This window comes from Crotalus tigris, unplaced genomic scaffold (assembly GCF_016545835.1).
Source record: "Crotalus tigris isolate CLP2741 ecotype Arizona unplaced genomic scaffold, ASM1654583v1 scf7180000018371.15429387391:27106975, whole genome shotgun sequence".
In the NCBI taxonomy this organism is placed as follows: domain Eukaryota; kingdom Metazoa; phylum Chordata; class Lepidosauria; order Squamata; family Viperidae; genus Crotalus; species Crotalus tigris.
In genome coordinates this window covers 13,395,526-13,419,675 of record NW_024096970.1, presented here as the reverse complement: position 1 = coordinate 13,419,675, position 24,150 = coordinate 13,395,526, and the positions used below count along the sequence as shown (strand labels likewise).

The 24,150-nt window shown below is 37.3% G+C and overlaps 1 protein-coding gene across 8 annotated transcripts in view; it reads right to left on the bottom strand.

Moving 5' to 3' along the window:
• PSPC1 (paraspeckle component 1) overlaps positions 1–7,118 on the bottom strand; it is a 60,790-nt gene extending 53,672 nt beyond the window's left edge. For 5 of the 8 annotated variants that reach the window (XR_005557698.1, XR_005557701.1, XR_005557702.1 and 2 more), the window contains exons 1-2: positions 6,568–7,118; positions 2,998–3,299 (exon numbers count right to left, since the gene is read on the bottom strand). Coding sequence is in view for 2 of the 8 variants with exons in the window: in XM_039351498.1 (XP_039207432.1) it covers positions 2,998–3,299; positions 6,568–6,942 (677 nt within the window). In the remaining 6 variants the exon portion in view is untranslated. The remainder of the gene's footprint in view (positions 1–2,997; positions 3,300–6,567) is intronic. The other 3 variants (XR_005557697.1, XR_005557699.1, XM_039351497.1) reach the window with 2 other exon arrangements.
• Between the last annotated feature and the right edge of the window lie 17,032 nt (positions 7,119–24,150).

Genomic DNA, 24,150 nt, shown 5'->3' with positions numbered 1-24,150 from the left:
CTATGAGGCCACTGCAGAAATATTTGCTACAATTAAAAACTGTACTTTAGAATTAAGATTCAGAGACTCTACTACATTTGTTCAAACTGATGTTCAGGCTACAACTGACTATGGCTTAAATCAAAATGTACCAGAAGAGGAATCTACAGAGATAGAAGAGGAACTTATTTCATCTGACAACCCTCTCTTCAACAACTTAGAGAATCAGAAGAAGCAAAGACTAAGATCTCAAACTACAAAGCAACGACGCTGCAAGGAGAAGAGAAAAAGACGTTTATTGTAAAGGAAGGGATTTATATTTTCTCAAAGATTACTACAAGCAACAAGAATGGATTTGTTGGTTTAAAGGGAAAAAAGACGTTTACTGCAGAGGAAGGGATTTATATTTTTTCAAAGATTACTACTAGCAACAAGAATGGATTTATCGGTTGAAAGGAAGCGCTTCTATAGAAGCCTATGTGGCAGAGAAAAAAACCCAGAATTAGACTGAAAAAGAAATCTAAAACTGTTTAATGGATTAAAAGGCAATGCTGACTTTTTGGAGTGTTTTAAGGATAATGATTTCTTATAAGTAAGAAAAATACAATTATAAACATGTGTGTTTAAATTAGTTAGATGATTTTTTTTTGTTTTATGGAAATTTGCCTGGTACAGATTTTATGGATTGTTTTAAGGATAAAGATTTAGACTTAGAAGTAAGAAAAATACAATTATATACATGTGTGTTTAATTTAGTCAGATGACCTTTTTGCTTTATGGAAATTTGTCTAGTATAGAAATATGAAAGTTAAATTTGGAGTGAAAGAAGAAACTTGGCTTTATGGATTGTATTAAGGATAAAAAATATATCCTATCCTATCCTACTATAATACTATAATACAATACAATACAATATGTATAGTATTAAACATATATGTATATGTTTTAAAAAACTAAGAATGTATTTTTTGGAATAATATATTGATTTACTGAAATTGGAAAAACGTTGAGTTTTCAGACTGGAATTTTGAAGTGTTTAATTAATTAGGAGATTTTTGTGTATAATAATATGATTTGATAAGGTATGATAATTAATTGGATGGAATTTGAAGTTTGTGTAATGAATTGAAATGAATTAAGGTTTAACATTGTTTTTTTAATTAAGTTACTTATTATTTGAAGAAGAAATAAATGAGATTGGTGATAAAAAGAGGGATGAGAGAGATTAAGAGCTTGAATATATTTGGAAGAGATACTTGAAGTGATAATTTGTTGATGTAAACAATATTTGATTATGGTAATTGTAAATTGATAAAGTTTTAAAACAGGTTTAGTAGTAGTAGAAATTTAAGCTAGAAATGGAATATATTAAATCTATTATGTTATTTGAGGGAAATAGAGAGATGACAGTGAATGTATTAAGTTGAGCTGTTTATGTATGTTTTTATTTTGGAATGTTTGTTTACCCAAACACCACGGTGTATCTTAAGTACTTTTTGTTAAAATTTAAAAAAACAATAAAATATATTAAAAAAAAAGTCATTTGTAGATTTTGATGGTTTGTAAGTGTCCGGAGGCCAAGAATTATCTCTACTGCAAAATCTGGTAGCCCAGATGCTTAGTATGTATACACACATCAATGCATATGACAGTGGCTCCATGCTCAAGACAAACAGGAGGGAATTAAGATAATTGGTACTTTGATCATCTTTATCTTGTGGGGTCACTTTGGTCAGAGATGGTAATGGACACAGGCGCATTTAGAAAATTAATTTCCTCTATTCTCTCTTCTTGAAATCAGGAGAACTGACTCATCTTCCTGATGTTTTTTTGTTTTAAATAGGTTAACCAACTCCCACCTTTAGATATATATTTTTTTGGAATACCTGGGGATGATGATCCAATTCTTCTGCGATTGACTTTATTAACTCAGCCATTCTGCTTCAATTTTCAACAATTCCTTTGTGTACTCCCCAAATTTATATTTATCAAAATGATTAATTATGACTCTTTGTATGAAGGGCTTTCATCTTATTCTGCCTTGGTTGTTGTTATACTCCTTTACAGGCATTCTTGACTTACAACAGTTCATTTAGTGACCATTCAGTTACAATGGCACTGAAAAAAGTGACTTATGACTATTTTTCACTTACAACCATTGCAGCGTCCCCATGGTCCTATGATCAAAATTCAGACACGTGGCAACTGACTCATATTTGACAGTTGCAGTGTCCCAGGGTCCTGTGATCAGCTTTTGCGACCTTCTGATAAAATCAATGGGGAAGCCAGATTCTAACAACCGTAGTACTAACTTAATAACTGCAGTGATTCACTTAACTGTAGAAAGAAAGGTTGTAAAATGGGGCAAAATTCACTTAACAAAATGTTAGCAACAAAAATTTTGAGCTCTAAGTCAAGGACTTTCACCTGTACTGTGATATTGTCAGTCTGAACATGTCAAATCTTTACATATCATACAAAAAATTTAGGTGGCCACTAAGAATCAACATCAACATGGCAACACATAATCGATTAACCATTTACCAGATATGCTAATGCTTTCAATGCCAAGCAGCCATTCTCAAGTGTGGTTGATTGGGAGAGACTATCAACTCATCCTATGATGTCCCTCTTCCCATCTGGTTGGTATCTGTAATTATTTGATCCTTGATTAGCTTTCTGAGAGATATTTCCCCCTTACTGGTTAGCTGCAAGGACTTGGTAACCCTGCTAGAGACTCTTAGGCTTAAGTATCTGGTTTTGAAATGGTAAGAGGAACCCCTGAAGTGTTCTGGAGTAAAACCAGACTCACAGTACTGGCAATGCTATCATTACTCCCTATACCCTTGTCAGTATCTACAGGAATCTTACCATATTCTGGACCCTGATCATTTGTTCCTGTGCTAGAGGAATAAAGTTCATCTTTATTGATTTCTAGGAGGATCTGCCTTGAGGATGCTAGCAGTACATATTTTAAACACATAATATCACAATAAATGTGGAAAAGAGTAAACTTACGTTGTAAGCAAGAATGCACCATCACCACATCTTTCTAGAGCTTTACGTGCTGGAGGTTTCGCAGCAAATTCCACAAAACCTTTGCCTGTTGCTCTACCACGATCATCTACGACAACAACCGCTCTTTCCACAGGCCCAAATTGAGAGAAAGCTTGTTCCAAAAGCTCATTGGAAACAACTGGTGAAAGATTCTTAACTGTTAAAGCAGCTCCATGGGTGGCAAATCGAATTCGGAGTGGCCTGCTTTTTAAAATGGTTCCATCAAGTTCTGCCTTTGCTATTTCAGCAAGGGTCCTGGACTCCTTTTCAAAAAAATTACAAAATACATACGCAATTATATTATGTGTAAATATTACATATAATTAAGAATTTAACATTACATGTATTTTAGGCTTATTCAGAACCTGTAAAGGTGTTTCAATATTTCCCTCTATTACTGCTTCCAGTGACAAGACAGATGATCGTTTTTGCAGATTAAAAACTGCAGTGGCTGGTGGGAATCTTGCCAATAGTTGCATAGACAATTTCCAGATTCTCTATCAGTTGTAGCAGCTTGACTACAAAGGCTAAAACAAGGAATTCAAAAACAATCTTTCCAGCTTTAAAGTAAATAAGGGACAAGTCTCATTGTAGTCACTGAAGGAGTTTTAAATAAGCAATTATGCTTGAAAAGGCATTCTTGTCTTCCTCACTTGTAATTAGCTTGATAAAACCTCAAACCTATTGAATAAACCCAGACTAGAATTTATTAAATCCCTCTTATTAACTTTAAACATTTCTATAAAGTAATAGTAAAGTTTTTAGTTTTAAATGATTTAACCAGCTTTTCTGGTATCTCATCTAACCAGAAAAAACACAACCCCAAAAAAACTTACTTTACAGGTACAATTAGAGTTTATTTACATGGCCATTGAATACTAAATATTTTTGAAATCTGCCTTCCAAGACAGCAAAATCAAAATAAATAAGAGAATACAAATGATTTGCAAATGTAAACCTGTATTTCCCTAAATAGACAGGGAATCTTTGCTATATGCCTTGTATTGGAACTAAACCATAATCTAATTAATTCACTGACAAGCTAACTATGTCAGGGGTGTCAAACTCGCAACATCATGTGACATATCATGACTTTGTTTTGCCATGATGCATCCCAGCAATTTGACATTCCTGAACTAGGTATATTTTATCACATGCATCCCCCATATAGATTTAAATGTATTCATTGTTAGAGAAATCAATCTAGTCAGGACCAAGTAACCTGACTATAATATTATAGCATATACAATAGTGATCAAGGGACTTACTGGGGAAACATTAAGTTCACATTGAGTCATGAAGCTCACAAAACAGACGCATGATTTTTGTAAGCATAACATGTATAAAAAAACACATCTATGCCTCCCTAAGTGCTGGAAAAATAATAAAATAAGTGGACAACAGAGAAAATTAAAACACCAGATCATCTTGGGGTGTGTGTTTGTGTGTGTGTAATCTGTGGTTTCTACAAATCCACCCTTATTTGATGGCACTTAATCAATGAATCAAAATAAAATATATATTTCTATTCATGTTTCTTCCTCACAAAAAACTGAGCCAAAATGGAAAGGGGGGGAAGGAAGTCATCTGCTAAAACTCATTAATGTCCTTTTATATATGTGTATACATGTGCATATGTACATACATCCATACATATAGCTTAAATGAACATACTTTAACTTTCTATCTCAGTTCTCTATAAAAATTTAAATAAAAGGTATAAAGGAAAATAATCTGAGACTCAACAGATATTCCTTCTCAATAGAAGAATAAAAGCAGAGAGTATATAACTTTTTTCATTGGCTTAATTAACACCTATCAAATTATAGCTAAGAACAAACTATGATTCATAGCTGTCAAAATGACTATTTGTGTTCTGCCACAGGCTGACCATAGTGGTAAACCATAGCACATTTGTGTTTTACCTTGAACTATGCCTTGGATAATTAAAGTTAAAGCTAGTATTAGTCACACTAGCACTTTATAAGACAAAATGAGAATACAAAACAATTCTCACTTAAAAAAAATTAGTGTGCCTTCCAAAACTAATCAAGTCATCAACCAGATTTTTCTTAAAATGTACCTGAATTAGGATAAAAGCTCAGAAGATTATAAATTGAAGCACACAAAACAATTGTGTATTGTAATAAGTTTCCAGCAAAAACAAAACAAAAAATAGCATGTCCATAATCCAACTGGTCTGAAAGTCTATTTAAATAAGCCAGCTCCATTTTGAATTTAAATGGGTATAGGAAAACTATGGACCAATTTTCAGCCATACCACTGCTCTAACTGCATTATCAGAACAACTTTATTCCTTACATAACCTGTAATATGTCCTAACTTTTCTAAGTTTCACTAAGACAACCCCTTCCACCATTCAGATCCAGATATTTCAGTAAATTCAAAAAGGTGGTCTTGATCTAGGAATTTATTAATCACATTTATATGGCTATCTATCTTACAAGTTATAGATGTTTAAAGATGATAAAGATACCTAAACTATGAGAAACTAAAGGAACATTTCCAAAATAAACCATCTTTAATAGGAAATCTAAAGTAATAGCAAAGTATTATAAACTAATGTCTTCTTAGAAAAGTATTAATCTTTAAAAATGTTAAGTAGATAAGATTGCAAGGGTTATGAGAGACAGTTCTATTGATAATGTTATGCTTTACTTATAAATGAAGCAATTGTAAAGAACAGTTTTTTTTAAAATAGACTTCTCCCCATAAACAGTTTATTATTTATCAGTAGAACCTAAAGATGGTTTGTAAATTACTATGACAGTCACTGTACTGTTCTATGTCATCTTCCTAAGGATAACAATACACAAACTGGAAGAATACAATTTTTTTTCAAAAGAAAAAAAAAGATATAATTTCAGATATCGACTTTTTTTTCTGCATATTTTTGTTGCTGCATACCTCCCCAAAGATGGAGGAGAAAAAAGCTCCTGGAGATATTATGAAGGTAGAAATTGTTTTATTATTTTGTAAGAAAATATATAGCATGCCCCTCTCTACAATACTGCGTCGAGACAAATATAATTCAATTATTAGACAGCAACGGCGACCAACACGTGGACAAGAACTGAAGGAAAGCGCAAACAGCAGCAACACGTAGCCCCCTTTTAGGAATGGTCGCCGCAATACTGAATTTCAGTAACGCTTTAACTTCATTTTACCACTGGGAAGAGTACTTTAAAGGAAACTTTATTTAAACTGGGCAAATCTTTAAACGTTTTAATAGCGGCGCACGTGTTGTAAATACTCGCGAGTTTCAACCTCAGCAAAAGAAAGGACAAAGCGATCCGGGAGGCCTGGCGCACGCCCGGCATCTGAAGCGGGAGGGGCGCGTGCCCGCGGCGAGGAGGGGGGCTCCAGGCTCCGCCACTAGCGGCAAAATCCCCCCCCTCCAGGGAGGGGTGGGCATGTTTCATGAGGGACATACAGTTATTTCACGGGGAGGGGGAAAAATCCCCTTCGTGCCCTCACAGAAACTTAAGAATGGCGGGCGCAGTTTCTCACCAGGCGAATGAAGCCGAAACCACGGTCGCGGTTAATGAAGACCTCGCTGGGCTCCCCGTAGCGCTCAAAAAGGCGTTTAAAATCCTCTTCGGTGATGTCGGTGGGAAGGTTCCCGACGAAGAGGCGACACCTTTGCGTATAGCTCTTCTCGCCAGGCTTGAGGAAGCTCTTAATGTCGACGGTAAAGCCTCTGTTGTTTTCCTCCTCTTCCTTCTTCACCATCACTCTAGCGGCGGCCAAAGCTTCATTCTCGGACGGCTGCTCCAAACCCCTCAGTGCCTTCATAGGGCCGCCGCCCACCATGCTCATCGGAGGAGCCGAGGCCGGAGAACTGTTTTCAATCTTCACTTGCTTGAGGTTCCTGTTGGCGGACATAGCTCGAGTTTTCTAACCGTACAGATCACAAATAAGACGGAAAGGAGGGAAAGAAAGCGCACGAAGATCTCTCCGCTCTATCGCTGCTTTTTTCGATTGCTGTAAAAAAGGAGAAGGGGAGGGGGAAAAAAAAGAAAGTCAAAATGGCGGTAAGATCACTACCCACTGACGATTAGTAACATCGCCCCGCCTCTCGCTTTCTTGGTGCGCATGTGCACAGGATTTGAAACGCTACCAGGCATTATATTCGAGTTAGAATCGGGGTGCGCCTGCGCAATACGCTTTCGATACAGTGGCAGAAAGACCCGCCTCTTTACTTGAGGCTTGCTTAACCATGAATTGCTGGAAAACATCACCGTTAGCCGAGTTCACAAAGCAAGAGTAGTGTAGTTTAGACAAACATAATAGATTACAATAAAGCAAAATATATTAATGGGACCCTAGAAAATATGAGACCTTTCCTATCACTGCATAAGGTACACCTGTTAATCTTGGTCATGTGAAAAACGACTTATATTTGATTTTATTTAGCTGTACTTTCAAGATATTATTCCAGGAGATAATGTGCTCAGATGTTATTTCCAGTTGTTCATAAAAAAACAAAGTCCTGTGAACTCTTTAAGAATAATTGTTAATTATTTCTAAGTATGGTCTAAGTATTTTACCAGAAGTATCAGATATGGTGAATTGTATTCCAGAGGAATGTGATGAATTATTCCAACATATACAGTAAATGTATTAGTCTCACAAAATGGGGGATGCAGCTTCAGGCTATGCAGAACGTCCTCAATTTTAGGAGTATTGCAATAATTCTATATTATGTCTTCATCTAGCCAGCTTTAAAATGCTTTTCTTTTTTTCCTATATAATATTTTTTTCAACAAATGTTTAAAATGCTTGTAGTTGGAACTAGTTCTGTGCATATCTGGCTGCCAAGCTAAGTTTCATCCAGTCCTTCGTGTTCTCTCAGCTTGATCATTGTTGAAGGAAAAGTCTTCATCGTGGTTCAGTCCAAACCGGGAATAAACAACATGGCGACTGTTTTAGAAAGAAGGTTGCAGTTTATTTAAGAGGAGAGCCAGGTAGAAAAATGGCTCTGGAAGAAAAGAAAAAGAGCACCTGTAGGGAGTGGATTTTTATACCCTCTGGGGCTCTTGGGGTTGTTTCCTGTTCCTGTTTGATGCTTTGTATTTTCTGTGTCATGTACTTTGATCTGAGTCTGAGTGTGCCCCTTTGGAATCTGTGGATTAATCCTATTATGCCCTGTCCTAGAGTTTGGGTGGGGTATGTAGATTTTAGGTGTCTTTGTCTTCCTAAACTTATAGCTGGGGGCCTCCAACCTTCCTGAATGGATTACAGTATTTACATCTGCATTTCTATAGAACTGGTTTCTGCTTGGGGGAGGACGACTTCAGGCTATTAAGAAAAAAACTGGTCATGCTTTTCTGCCTCTTTAAGATCCTTTGAGGAAATATTCTGCCCTTTTAATATTTCCTTCTCTGGGGTGGGGCTGACTTCCCACATTATGTGTTTGCAGATATTTCATTATCTCACATCTTTAGCACTAGAAAATATTGGCTTTGTTCTGTTTATATGTACAATAATTTGTATTGTCTGCAGGTGTGTTGTTTTTCAGTAGTTCCTTGATTGGGCTGTTGTTTAATGCTTAATGGTTTGTTTGAGTTAGTACGGTATTTGTTTACTGTTTGGTGTTAATTCCTGCTTATCTGGGTGTTAAATGTTGGTGAGCTAAATATGGACAGTGGGCACAAAACTTCAAGGATAAGAATGATTACAAATTAAAATATGTGCCATTAAAAAGACCTTTTGTGGCAAGGAGTATGAATAAGATTAGATTAGCTACATAGGAGGGCTATCCATGAGACCTGCATGTGCTAGTACAGTAGTGATTCTGCACTTCCACATTCACTATCGATCAGAATAGAGCTGGAAGAGACGTTGGAGGTCTTCTAGTCCAGCCTCCTGCTCAAGCAGGAGACCCTATATCAGTGGTGGCGAACCTATGGCACGGGTGTCAGAGGCGGCACTCGGAGCCCTCTCTGTGGGCACATGTGCCATTGCCCCAGCCTTGCCTTGCCCGTGACCCCCTCCCTCCTCACCAGCAGCCCCCCTGGAGGAAACTTGCCCTCAAGCGTGGCCCACGCGGAGCAGTGCAGCCAAGGTCATGGCAGCCAGACAGAGTAGACAAGACTCTGCCCTCACACACCATCGTGCACAGTTGATGCTGTGGGGCGCGGGCAGAGGGCGTGGCCACCATGGCGCTGCTGGGCAATCTGCATCAGGCCCTGGAGGTGGTGAGTGGCCCTGTGGGCAGGTGGGGTGGGGCGGGGCGGGGGGCAGGGGCGGGGCCAGTTTTTGGGCACTCGGTCTCTAAAAGTTTCGACATCACTGCCCTATATCATGTCAGACAAGTGGCTGTCCATTCTTTTCTTTAAAAATTTGAGTGATAAAGCACCACAACACATGAAGGAAAGCTGATTTGCAAAACTGGATCAATAGCTACAAACTGTGCAGAAAAATGGTAATAAAAGTTTTACCATTTAAATACTAATATTCAGAAGAACTGTAATATCTAATGGAATCTACATATATTGTGCTAAGGAGAATTGATCTCTCACAAGCAGCCCAAAAGGAATATAACAAAATATCTACATACAATATCAACATAAACAACAATGAACAGAAATAATAAAAAATGAATAAAATGGTGCAATAAATAAATCATGAAAGTGCTCTCAAGAATAATTTGGTTTTTGATAACTTCCTAAAGTCTTGTAATCAAAAAGGCAAGTCTGCTGTCCAGTTGGGGATTACTGATGGAGATCATTCCAGAGAAACAGTGCTGCCAGAGAGAAACAAGTGATTAGTCCTGATTCACTTCATCTCCTAGAAATATAGGATTAACAGGTGTTCTAATGAAATCTAGTATGTTTGGCTTATATTTTGGGAAGTCTGCAGCCATTTACTGTAGATATTCAGGTGCCAATCATTAAAGATTAACACCAACATCCTAAATTGCACTCAGAAACCCATTAGTGCCATCAATTATCATATGCTCCCAATATCAGGAGCATATAAGAACAAGGCTTCTGTGTGACAGTATCTAAAATGGGAATTAACTGGGCAGAAAATTAGCTTTCCCTAGACTTTTAGTACCTAAGAAATTTCTATTGAAACAGATTATTGATCAGAAACTGTGTTAAGAATGGTAGCTATTGTGGAATGGATTGTGTAAAATGACTAGTAGTAAATATTTAATTTTGATTATTTTATTTCTATAAATTATTTCATAATTTATTTCTTTGCCATGCAAACTTTTAAAGATTTATTCCAATAAGAACACTTTATAATATTTGTAATATATATTATACCAATGAGCTTCCTATCAGTGGTGGTGTTTAAATACTATGGAAACAGAATGCTAGATGAAATCATCTTCATCCATATCCAACATAGTTCTCCTTTTGTTCCTCTAAAAAATTCAGAATGGAATAGATATTGATGGCAACTCTGTTAAAATTTTGAAGACTAACCCAAGAACATAAACTTGAACCCAACTAGCTATGTCTTGTTTTATCCACTCTGTCAAGAGAAAAATGGTGATTTCACTATCAGATAAGTAATTCTCTACATAGTCCTAGTTATATTGTCTTCTTGAATGTTTTTAATTATTACCAGAAGCAGAATCACTCTTGTATGTCTAAGTTACTGAGTTCCTTCAAAGAAATAGGTTTCATTTCACAAGTCAATGAAGCTTGTAAAAGAAGTAGTCCCACACAGACTATGTTACAAGTAGGTTTTTTTTTACTATAATTGGTTACTATACCAATTTTATCTTATATAGAAATGATCTGTTCATATTTCTACATGCATTGCGGATTGCATTGCCTTTAATGAAGCAAAAGTAATTGCATTTTTTTGTTTTGTTTCTATATTAGTTTCCAAAACATTTTGTTCATCAATGCATCTGTATACCAAGAATTATCTTTCTTTTTCTTATATTATTTTGGAAAACATCTGACTTAAATTTTCTTGCCTTTGTATTTCTCACATTATAATAATATTGCATATATTTCTGAGAATTGATTTATTCAGGTTGAATATTTTTTTAAAGAAAACTAGAGCAGTTTCTGCCCTCTAGTGGACTTGTCTTATTAAATATGAAGCATATTTTCTCTGCTCCAAGTTTAGGATTTGTAACAGATGGAAGGTTCATATTACTATGTCACTTTTATTTGAAATTTCAGTCAGATTTTCATTTTGAGAGGATTAACACATTTTGCCATGTGTTCCTTTTTATATTCTATCAATGGTAGCAGCTATGGCCTGGATAACTGAGTCTGCAAACTTTAAAATATACTTCAAATTAAATGATGTGCAAAATTCTTTTTTTGGGGGGGGGGACTGGAACCGGACACTTAAATGGATATACATAGTCCTTGATTTAACAACAGTTCATTTAGTGACCACTCAAAGTTACAAAGACACTGAAAAAAGTGACTTATGTCCGTTTTTCTCACTTAAGACAGTTGCAGCATCCTCATCAAAATACAAATACTTGGCAATTAACTCATATTTATGACAGTTGCAGTGTCCCAGGTCACATGATCCCCTTTTGCAATTTTCTTACAAGCAAAGTCAATGGGGAAGCCAGATTCATTTAACAATGTGTTATTAACTTAATTGTGGCAAATTAACTGTGGCAAGGTTGTAAAATGGAGCAAAATTACTTAACTCTCTCGCTTAGCAACAGAAATGTGGGCTCAATTGTGGTTGTAAGTTGAGGACTACCTGTACTTCATTTTGTGAATGTTAATGATAGTCTTCTGAAACAGCAGATATACAGAAAAAAACAATAACATGATTACAATTCAATGTAAATGTTCATGTATAAGAAACAAATAAATAAAGCACAGTAAATTCTTGCTATTTGCAATAGTTCTTTGAAATAGTTGCAAATACTGAACCACTGCAGAAGTAGGTTTCTGCCAGCCTCTGGTCACAACATTTACATCAACTGATCAATACATAATCTTATTTTATGTGTCTTTTAAGAATACCTTATATAATGTGTGTGTATAATTGAACAAAGATTAAGCATTTAAATTTTTATTTTAGAAAACTCTTACTTTCTCCAGCATGGAAAAGAATGGAGAATCCATTCTAGTCCAACCCCCTGCTCAAAGCAGGAAATCTTACCATTCTGGTCAAATGGTTGTCCAGTTCATTTCTGAAAACTTCCAGCAATGGAGCACCCAGACCACAGAAAAGTTTCTTAAAACCTATTCTTGAAGTTACAATTGCATGCCCCCCCCCTCCCATGGCCATGTGGTCACATTTTGAGCACTTTGCAATACCTTGCATTTGCAATTGGTTTCATGTTCTATGATCTGATGATTGCAACTTGCTACTTTTTTCCGGGTTTCCAGCAAAAGTGTTTAATGGTTGTGGTGAATCACTTTATGCTCATCATAAAAACTGTTGTAAAATGAAGTCAACTCATGGAGCGACGTGCTTAACAATTGGTAATGACTTATGATCAAAATTCCAGAATCAGTTGTGGTTCTGGAATTATTAATTGTTGTTCATTGAGAACTATTGGCTATTTTAAATTAAACACTTAGAGCAGGGGTGTCAAACTGCCGGCCCATGGGCCAGTTGCATCATGCGGAGACCGCATCCACTCCAGCTCCAGCAAAAAAAGTCGTGATATGTCGCAACATGTCACATGACGCAATGAGTTTGACACCCATACCTTAGAGGAGGATAAAAATAAATAATTAGTTTCTATTCATAAGCATCTACTCTAAAAGACATAAGAAAGGTAATGGAATGGAAAGAAGAAACCCATGATGAAGTGGTAGGTTTACATATCTCTATCTAGGCTGCCATCTTTTCTGTCCTTTCCTATTTTCCTTTGCTTCTCAAACTAATTAAATATATGCATAATGACTAAATGAGCATATTTATGTAGTTTCCTTGGCAACTGTACAGAAGTAGCTTGCCACTGCCTTCTTATAGCATGTTTTTAAAACTTTTCTGTCTAGCCTACAACTCTTAGATCAGTGGTTCTCAACCTTTCTAATGCCGTGACCCCATAATACAGTTCCCCATGTTGTGGTGACCCCCAATCACTTATACATCACCGGTTGCCAGGGCCGTGTCCAAAGAAAAGGGGGGGAAATGGCGGACAGCCTTGTTTGGCGACCCCCGTGAAATGGTCGTTCGACCCCAAATGGGGTCCTGACCCATAGGTTGAGAACCACTGTCTTAGATTTTAGGGTGGTCACCATCCAGGTACTAAATTTGCTTTTTTCCAAGATTAAGTGGCAGAGAACATATGATCAAGGTTTAATCTGCAGTTTCTCTCTCCCCTGCTACCAACATACTTCCATAGAACATTTTTCGTGACAGCTAGAGGAGGATTCCTCATGTGAAACTGGATAGTAGTAAATTGTGTTTCTTCTCTCAAAGGGCAATACATACATACATTCCATGATTTCACAGAATTATTCTCAATGTATTAAATGTTTATAGTCCATTTTTAGCTGGAAAAACGAGCTTCATATAAAAGACTCAGCTTACAACTTAAAAAGATATGACACAAAAAAATAAAGGGAAAAGAAAAGAAAAAAAATGAAGAGTAAAAATGTAATTAAGGTACATTGCCAGGATTAGTGTTCTACAACAGTGCTTTTTATTCATCTACTCTTTCTGGCAACTCAGTGTCATAATTAATCCAATCTCAAAATTCCATTTTCCTATTTAATTAACCACTTCATCCGTCCCTGTAATAGCCCTCAATTGTGTACTATGGAAAATCTGTCCCTAAATATAATAGGACAGGGGTGTCAAACTCAATTTCATTGAGGGCCGCATCAGCATTGCGGTTGTCCTTGGAGGGTCGGGTAGGTGTGGCCAGGGTGGGTGTAGCCTACTGGGTGGGCATGGCTGGAGTGGGTGTGGCTTACTGGGTGGGCATGGCCAGCTCTACATCGTTCGCATCAAGGGGGCTGGGCAGGAGTGGGACAGATCTGAGGGTCTCTGGCAGAAGGGAGTGGGAGCGGGGCAAGCACCAAGGCATGGTCCACTGGAAGAGCCTACCGAAACCCATCCCCCAGAGCCCATCAAGCCGGATATGTGAAGTAGGCGAGGGCCATTTGCTGGCCACTTCCAGGCGATGGTGCATTTCTTCATTCCTCACAAAGGATGACACCTCCCCAGCATGCACCCAGGGGACAGGGCCGATGCGGCAGGGGCTGGTTCCTCGCTGTTTCCAGACGGCATTGTGGAGCTAAGACTGAATGCGTTTCAGCATAAATGGCCACCACAAAATTGTACATTGGCTTCCAGCCGGCCTGGGCTGGGGCCAAGGCAGCGGGGCCATTCCCTCACTGTTTGCAGGATGGCTTCGCAGGCCACATGAAACCACGTTGCGGGCTGCATCTGGCCCCCGGGCCTTGTGTTTGACATGTCTGCAATAGGATAATCGCTTAGTGATGAGAATCACTTGGAACCAATCCCCCAAGATACTTACAAACCCAGTTCTGAAGTTCCAACACCTGCCCCGTCCATGGTCACATGACTGCATTTCAGGCATTCGGCAAATGGCCCACATTTACAGCTGTTTGCAGGATCCCACAATCATGAGACCTCAATTTATGATATTTGTGCTGAAAACTGGCATTTATTTCACCATAGCAAACAATGAGTTCACTTTAACAACTGTGGATTCATTTAATTACCATGGAGATTCACTTAACAACTGCTGACAAACTGCTGTAAAATCAGGTTAGTTATCTAATGATCTGCTTTACTACTGTCACGATTTATGACTAATGGGGATGCTCCATTATGGTTGTAAGTTGAGGATTACCTGTATCTGACAAAGTAGACAAGAGTAGTATTAAATTGATTATATAAAGATCTCTGGGACTTCTATATTCTACCAAGAGTCCAGTCTGGAGGACAGATAAACTCAATTCATGGGTGAGAGAAAGGATTCATATCTACTTGTTATTCACAATGAAGAAAACAGGCAGTATTAGAGCCATTACTGAATACCCATCATGAACACACTGACATGCAGACTTGGGGTTGCCAACCAATTATCCCTGTAAAATTCATAGTGTTCTACAAGGCAGAATCCTTCATTAATTCCATCCTCATGGAGGATGCCTTAGAGATTCATTAGGTACATTTTTATATGCATTTACATACATCTTTTACATTAGTAGTTGTCCATGAATAATAATAAAATATAAATCAAACTGAATAAAATTGAAATTGAAAAATTATGGCATAAGCTGTGGTGGTCCCAGTGGCTAACAGATACTGGGTGTCACACCCAAAAATCTTGGGTGGAACTTGGATGGAAAATGGGACAGCATGAAATTATATCTTTGCTATTATCACTAAAGTGACAATCTGCCTCCAGCATCTTTCTTGTATCACTGCTGACTTATGCATGTGCCTGCTTGCTTTATCTGAGGAGGTTGTTTAACTGTCACACCTTGGGAGATCCTGCTCTGAGTATATATTCTCGGCATACATTCCAAGCATTCTTAACTCATCCCTCGCAGGAACATGCTAGTCTCCATCATGATAACACATCATAGCAGGACAAGAGGGGATTATATAATTAATTATGTAATACCTTACTGTTATATATGACCCCAGTCATTCAGAGCTTTGACTGAAATGCTGTAATTGTCCAAGCACCTGGTGTCTTACCTGGTTGCTGTGTTATAGCTCATGGAAAACTGAAGCTGATGGAAAATAATTATCTAAATTTTAAGGCAATCATTTTGAATCAATTATATTTTTCTGAGGTTCTAAAACCCTAATATGGGTTTAGAATTTTCATTGCCACCAACTGAGAACAGGTTCAAAATAATTTTTATATACAGCTTGCACTTAACTCTTTGCAACAAACTCAGAAGTTCATTCTTTCTATACCCTTTTTTTAGTACAAGTGTTTTAACATTGCATTTGCAGATTGCCATCTAGCAGCCTTGTTTTGGGTGATCTGAGCCATCTTGGAGCCCAAAGGGAACCCAGAGATTTACTTTCATGGCCAGGTGGATAAATTTTCAGAGCATCTGTCGGACAAAATCACTTGAATTCATTCCCAGTTAGACACCAGCCTTAATATAGGCAAAGTGGAGATGCCTGAGGCAGTCTTGCCCTGTTATCTGGAAATGGTTTGAACCTGTTAATCTGAGGAAGTAGTTGCATATGGTTGCAAGTTTTGCCGCCTGCTCCTTAGATGTATGCCCCTATTAGCTAGCTAAGGCTACTCAGGAAGGGAAATATAGATGGGTTTTGGCAGTGATTCATTCTTGAGAGAGGCGATTGCCCTTTTACCTCTTAAAGAGACATTGGTTCACTCCTCAAGTAACCATCATTGGATCCAAACATACTGGACAATTGCTGTCTAGTGTCCAACCTCCCTTTTTAGTGAAGGTTATGCAGAAGGTGTTTGCACAGCAGTTTCAGCAATCTCAGGATTAAGTAGATGAGGCTTGGACATGGGACAGAAACACATTGGTCATCTTTTTGAATGTTCTCTGGCTGAAGTGTGATGGGGTAGTACTTTCAGCTCTCAGTCAATTTTAATACCATCAACATGGTATCCTTTTGGTTCAGCTCTGAGGAGTGGGAGTGGGAGGCACAGTATTGTGCTGGTTCTCTTCCTAAGGTGCTAAAACTAATCAGTGTTGACCAGGAATAAGAGTTCCTGCTCTCGGCTCCTATTACTGTATGTGGTATGCCAGAGTTTGATACTCTTCCATTTAACATCTACACAAAATTCCTAGGGAATATCTTCCATCACCACAAGATGAAGTACATCAGTGTGCTGATGATACTCAATTATATCTCTCAATTTGGCAAATTAAGCAGTGCTGTGGATATCCTGCGTTGGTGCCTAGAGGCTGTAGAGGTCTGGATGAGAAACAGCAAGCTTCAACTGACTCCTGGCAAGACTGAGTGACATGGATTTAGGGTGTACCAAGTCCAGGACTTTTACCATCTTTGGTTCTGGATTGGATTGCACTATCCCAAATGGACCCAGTGTGTAATCTGGGATCCTTCAGGACATATAACTCCTATTTAAGGAGTTCTTGGCAGTCATGACCAGGATGGCTTTAGTACAACTTCATGTTGTATGCAATTGTGCCCATTATTGGATCATGAGACTCTGCTCAGTCACTCGTGTCCTTATCATCTCCCAAACTACTGTAATGTGCTGTACATAGGACTGCCACTGAAGTGTATTGGAAGCCTTAGCTGGTGGAAAATTCAGCAGCACAGGCAATTATGTGCATCCTTAGATGGACACACATTATCCATCTGCTCTGTGACCTGCATTGGTTGCCATTTTGCTTCTGATTCCAATTCAAGATGCTGATTTTGACCTTTAAAACCCTATAACTGCCTCTTCGCTATTATATCTATTTATTCCAGCAGGCAAGGCATGCTACAGGTCCTGTCTGTGAAAGAGTTCTATTAGTTTTATTGTATGCTTTCCAGAGTCAATTGAGGTAAAATGGATTATAAATATAAATTTGACAAATATTCCTGTTTTCTATTAATTTCCTAATCAATGAATTTAATCATGGTCTCTGTAACAACCAAAACCTGGTACTTCCATTGAATCTCTATCTCCTTTTTTTTATTTGCCAAATGCTGTTTCTTTTAATTTTTACTTCCTATCTTTACATCGGTAAATAATACTTCCGTGAGCTGGGATATGGGCATAATAATTAATCTAATATTGCTTTTGTATAAAATAGTTTATTGCTTCTACTTGTTTCTGCCTATCTGCCCATTAAAAAATTCCTTTTAATTTTTCTCTTTCAAAATTTGAAACATTGCCTGAACTACATTTTGCTCATTATTTCTGAATGTTTTTCTCTCATTGTTCTGGATTTCAGTGAAAAAATTAGAAAATTTGTATTTAGAAATTAAAACTTACTATACCCAGGTGATGCCAAACATTACATAAATAAACTTGTAGCATCTAAATCTAACAGATATATACATTCAGGCTTTCATATAAGCATCAATGAAGACACTTAGCAACATGTCTGCAAGATTGTCTGGGACACTACACATCCTCTTCATGATCTTGTTTTCTTTGTTACCTTCTGGGAGGAGGCTTCGTGGTATCCGGAGCAGAAGATCCAGATTCAGTCATAGTTTCATTCCATACAGTATTAACCTTGTGAATTCTAAAGCTTCCTCTTTCCATTATGTATTCAAGATGGACAGTGATTAATATTTATGTTATTTATATGTAAGGGTGTAGGTTTATACCTATGTTGTATATAACATGTTTAAATGTGTGTTATGTATGTGTACACTTTGAGAACAAGCAACTAAATTTCATTTTTAATGTGTGCCAATGTGCCCACAGTAAAAAAATGGCAATAAAAGTTATATTCTTATCTATATTACACAGCAAATTATTTAAGATAACTGAAGAAAGCAGATCAGTTAAAAGATAAGTGGAAACCAAACTAATCTGTTCTGGAGAAAATAAGTACTATCTATTACTCAGATATTATAAAATATTGTTTCTTAAACTTTTTTCTCCTGCAACCACTTCACATTTTAAAAAATATTTTAAAAACACCCAAATGAGTATCTCTTGGTAAGGATTATGTTTATTGAAATTTATTGTATTAAAATCTTTTAAATTTCTGCATTCGTTGCTGTTGTCGTTTCCCATGATTTATTGATTGATGGGATTTTAATATTTTAATATATTATTATTTGACATAGCCTGGTAAATAAATTTGATTTCAGGGACCTCTAAGATAGTATAATCCCAGAGGTCTTTGGCTCACACTTTAAGAAACACTACTATAAGATATAGTAGAAACACTACTGTAAGATGCTACTATAAGATATAGTATCAGATATACCATAAGTTATAGAATATTTTATTTATCATATTTAATAAATGCCCATCTCCCTCACAGATATCTAATTGTTAAATTTTAAGATTTAAAGAATATTCTTATTGAATAACATTTTCTGTAACTCAGATCAATTTCATTAAAAAATACTTCAACAAACTTCACATTTTGCATACTTGAGTGTGCAAGTTATTTGACCTACTTTTTCAGATAAACAAAGTATTTTATTTTTATTTTATTTATGAGACTTATATACCGCTTTAAGTGCAAGCACTCTCTAAGTGGTGTACACCAGTAAGCAATGTATATATATATTTACATTGCCCCCAACAATCTGGGTCCTCATTTTACCTACCTCGGAAGGATGGAAGGCTGAGTCAACCTTGAGCCGGTGAGATTTGAACCGCTGACCTGTTGAACACAGTCAGCTAAAGTGACCTGCAGTACTGCACTCTAACTGCTGCGCCACCTCGGCTCATTATATATTTATCTTGCTTGTTAAATAAAATGTTAAATTCTCATGACAGTTTTAGTTATTTTTATTGAAATATAGACTTCTCAAACAACACAAATCAAAATTAAACATACTTTTTGAATGTGGGGTCTAATCTTAATGGCGAGGTAATAATATATTGTGTTAAACTGTTAATTATTTTCCCTTGGCTTTTGCAGCAATACAAAAGATAGTTCAATAGTCTGCAGACCTATGGATGATTGGATGCAATCCTACTGAAAATCATATAAATGTTCTGAAGAACATGACTGCAAACTGCTTAATCTAGTACTGAACCAGTCATTTCTTATACATTTAGATTCTGTAGGAAAATTACATCTAAACTATTACTTATCTTCGCTTACATTTGATCATTTGGCACACAATAGGAATCTGTACAAATGATTGAAACTCAGCTTTGCTATTCTTTCAGGTTGCGGTCTAATGGCCAAGAGGAAGATTTGAGTTTCATTCTATTGAACTACACACACACACACACAAGAGGAAAGAATAAAGCAGACGCGATTGTGATTCCAAAGGATTTTCATCCTGCCCTCAAAAAAAGATAAAATTTTGGGTAGACCTGAGATGTATATAAATATCTCTCTCTCCATTATTTGCTCTAAAATCAACTAAGAAGAAAGAGAGTAATTTACTCTGCTGGTCTCCTCAGGGATTGGATACTTTCAATAAGATCACACTGTTTATTACTCAGGAAATGAAAAACCATCTATGAGGGAGATGAGTGGTTAAAAAGTTTGATAGATAGACAGAGAAAGCCAGGAAAGTCTACACAGTAGTCCGGCAGCCAATAGTTGCTAGTTTGTTTAGTTCACAGTTGTGCTGTCCACGGTGCACCATGAGGAAGTGAACTAGTTTTACACCCCAATCCTGAATAGGATACGCACCTCATGTCATCTGCCGGGACTCTCGGTATAAATGGGGCATATGGGGTCCAACATCAAAGTGTAGATCACATCATGACTGGCTGTAAGCTGAGGCATATACAAGTCCAATATTTGAGTTTTTTAATATAAATGATGCTGCACTTCAATGGTTATATGGCCTAAACATTAATATTTGAACAAAGATGTTTTTAACATTTATATTTTATTGGGTTCTACTAATCTAGCTGAATTTTTGATTTATATTGCTAGTTCATGTATGATAGGTTTCTCTCTCTCTCCCTCTCTCTATATTCATCAACCTCTTCTCCATTAGTGGTTAGAACATAACTTGGATGATCACCGTACTGAAGGGATATATGAAAAGGTGTTGCTTTCATAGTCGGTAAAGATATAGCAAGAACAGTACTTGGCTAAAATGCCATCAAATATATTTCATGGCTATCCCTTTAGTATAATGATCATCCAAGTTATGTTCTATCCACTGATGCAGAAGAGAAGGTTGATGAGTTTATAATCAAGTTCAATTTGAAATTGACAGAACATACAAACAAGATATGTGCTTGTGACTAGAGCTGGAATTTCAAAGTTGGAAATATTGAGAAAAATGTAGTTGGAATGTATGGTTGAAGAAATTGAAATAAAGCAGAGGAACAATTTATCAACTTCTGGCACTCCAATTATTTCTTCACGGTTTTCAATAACCAAAATGTTATATGGACATCATCAGATGGAGTATATAGACTTTAAATTGAATATATTATTTCTAAAAGTAGGTAGAGAACGATAAATGATCAAGCTGAAACTTTGGATACAAGTTCCGGCTCCCTCAAAGAGTCTATAATGCAAGAAAGAAAAGGATGACAGTAATAAGTTGGATGGACTTGATTATAGCAGAAATGAGTACACCATTGGAAGACCTGAAAGGCTAAGTTTAAGATAGATCATCCTGGATAAGTCTATATAAATGGTGACTAAGTGTGAATACCAACTTGATGAAACATATATATAAATCAAATTATATCTTTTGATTTATTTTATAGTGTTGTTTGAACAAAGTATACTAGGCAACAAGACATTAAAAGAATTCTAATTTTGTGTGCTATTTAGAATTGTACTCAAAAATAATTCTGGAAAAAGTGCACATGTCGTAAGCACTTAAAAGTAATCATGGTAAAATTCTATATTATTTAATTTTTGGTAGATTACTCATTAAAATATCAATTGCTTAAATAGGTCATTGAACAGAATAAAATTATTAAGGTGCTCTATTCTTGCTTTGTTGTATATGAATTGAGAGATCCTGTGGTCTTCAGACTTCCAACTTCTAGCTTCTTTTACCAATACTTGCACCTTTGTGAGAAATTAGAATAAATTTAATACCCTTCAATGGCCATAACATTTTAAACTACCATCTTGTTAGTCAAGGTAAATCACACATAAATAATTGCTTCCATTAGAGGAAAAAATTATACACAGTTACGTTTATGCACTTTAGTCCTTTAGGCTTCATGACAAAATCAAAGGAAAAATTCAAACTCTTCTGCCACAAATGTTGACACTAAACCTATTTAATGTTTTTGCTACTGTGTAATCTAAATCACAGTATATAATGTTTGAGCAATCTAGATAGAGCCTGCGTCTTGAGCACACTCTTGTACTGCAGTGAGTCTTGGACCCTTCATGTATGGCAGGAGAGAAAGCTGAACACCTTTCATATGCGCTGTCTGACATATTAGCGCAGTCCTGGAATATGCTGGAATCTCTAGCATGTATATACTATTGAAACAGCGACGTCTACGCTGGCTAGGGCATGTCGTGAGAATGGCTGATGGTCGGATTCCGAAAGATCTCCTGTATGGAGAACTAGTGCAGGGAAAGCGCCCCAGAGGGAGACCTGAGCTGCGATATAAGGATATCTGCAAGAGGGACCTAAAGGCCTTGGGAATGGACGTTAACAGCTGGGAATCCTTGACCTCTGATTGTTCAGCCTGGAGGCTAAAGATGCAGCATGGCTTTCTCCAATTCGAAAAGACACTTGTGCGGCAGGCTGAGGCAAAGAGGCAGTCCCAGAACCAGCGAATTCTGGGGGCTGGACAGGGGACAGATTGTATCTGCCCTCAGTGTGGAAGGGGCTGCCATTCTCGAATTGGCCTTTTTAGCCACACCAGGTGCTGCCTGAGGACCTCTTTTCAGAGCATGATACCATAGTCTCCCGAGACTGAAGGATGCCAACAGGTCTAGTGTCCACCTAAGTTTTAAAGCATTGTTTTAATTTATGCATAATTTTTATGATGTCGTAATATACCTGTGCATTTTTAATAATCCAAATACATTAGCAATTTATAACATTCTCTTATTTAACATATCCTGTATTATGAGGAACATAGATAAGAATGAGTGGCTTGGTTCGCTTAATATGCTAATCCAACAATTTACTGAATTTGCTCAACATACAAAGTTACAAACCACAATTTACAATCTGTAACAGCCGATAACATAATTTACATAATTTGGCAAATCAAAATAACTCATGACTTAGTTTTGTATAACAATATAAACCAGACCAATAACTGTTTTTAAGGAACATATTAATTAAAAGCAAAAGTATTAGGACTCTTTTAAGGCTAACTCCTGTTTATGTATGCCAGTACTTTTGGGATTTACTTTCCAGAGAAACCATGTTAGTTACAGAGAAAACAAGAAAACTATGTTCACACAATGCATAATTTGCCTTAGATACTTTATGCATTTTATTTAAATTACACTATTTTGTTGGTTTGAAGAAAATACAATGAACCATAAACTAGCCATACATGGAGGTTATGCAACATACTAGGCCAAAATATGGATGACCAGTTTGTTTTTCAATATCATACATGCATTATCTTAAGGCAATTTAATAAGGTGACCAACTTTTTTACAACAAAAAGGAGGACACGAATAAATTGAAGAAAAAAAATATCGTAAATAAAAGAAACATTGTATTTATTGCAACAATAATACAGAATACACTATAATATGATAAATGCATAATAAAAATCATTTGTAACAATAACATTTTATATTGTAATTATGCTTACATGCCTATTAATTATTTAAATGAGTACTTTTCCATTGAATGAATATTTTTGTCAATGTATCACCTTCTAACAATATATTGGAAATATCTGAACAAGAAATATCCTTCATATTGAATTTTATGGCAAGTGCTGCAGCTAGAGTATCAACATTCAATCTCGATTTCTCACTTGTCCAAAAATCTACACGGCTGGATTGCATGGGGGTGGGTGGCGGAGGCAGGTGTTGTGAGCCAGGCGCTGCAGGATGGCCACGTAGGTGCGCAGGGTGAGGTGGTGGAAGCGCAGGTCAGCACTGCATAGACCAGTGGTTCTCAACCTTTCTAATGCCGCGACCCCATAATACAGTTCCCCATATTGTGGTGACCCCCAACCACTTATACATCACGGGGTGCCAGGGGCGTGGACAAAGAAAAGGGGAAAAAAATGGCGGACAGCCTTGTTTGGCGACCCCCATGAAATAGTCGTTCGACCCCAAATGGGGTCCCGACCCACAGGTTGAGAACCACTGGCATAGACCAACAGCTGGTGCAGCCCATGGAAGGTCAACTGCCCACCGCGCCCCCGCCCACAGCCGCCCCGCCAACACCGCTGCCCTGTCATGGAGAGCCGGCCCCGTGGCTCCCAAAGCACCAGCCGAGCCAGTTCCGGCCCTGCAGCCGCCCCCCAGCACCACCGCCCACCCTGCGCATCCCCGTAGAGGGCAAAGGCAAAGCACCAGCTGCCCCGGCTCCGGCCCTGCAGCCACCCCCCAGCCGCCGCTCAGCACCACCGCCTACCCTGTG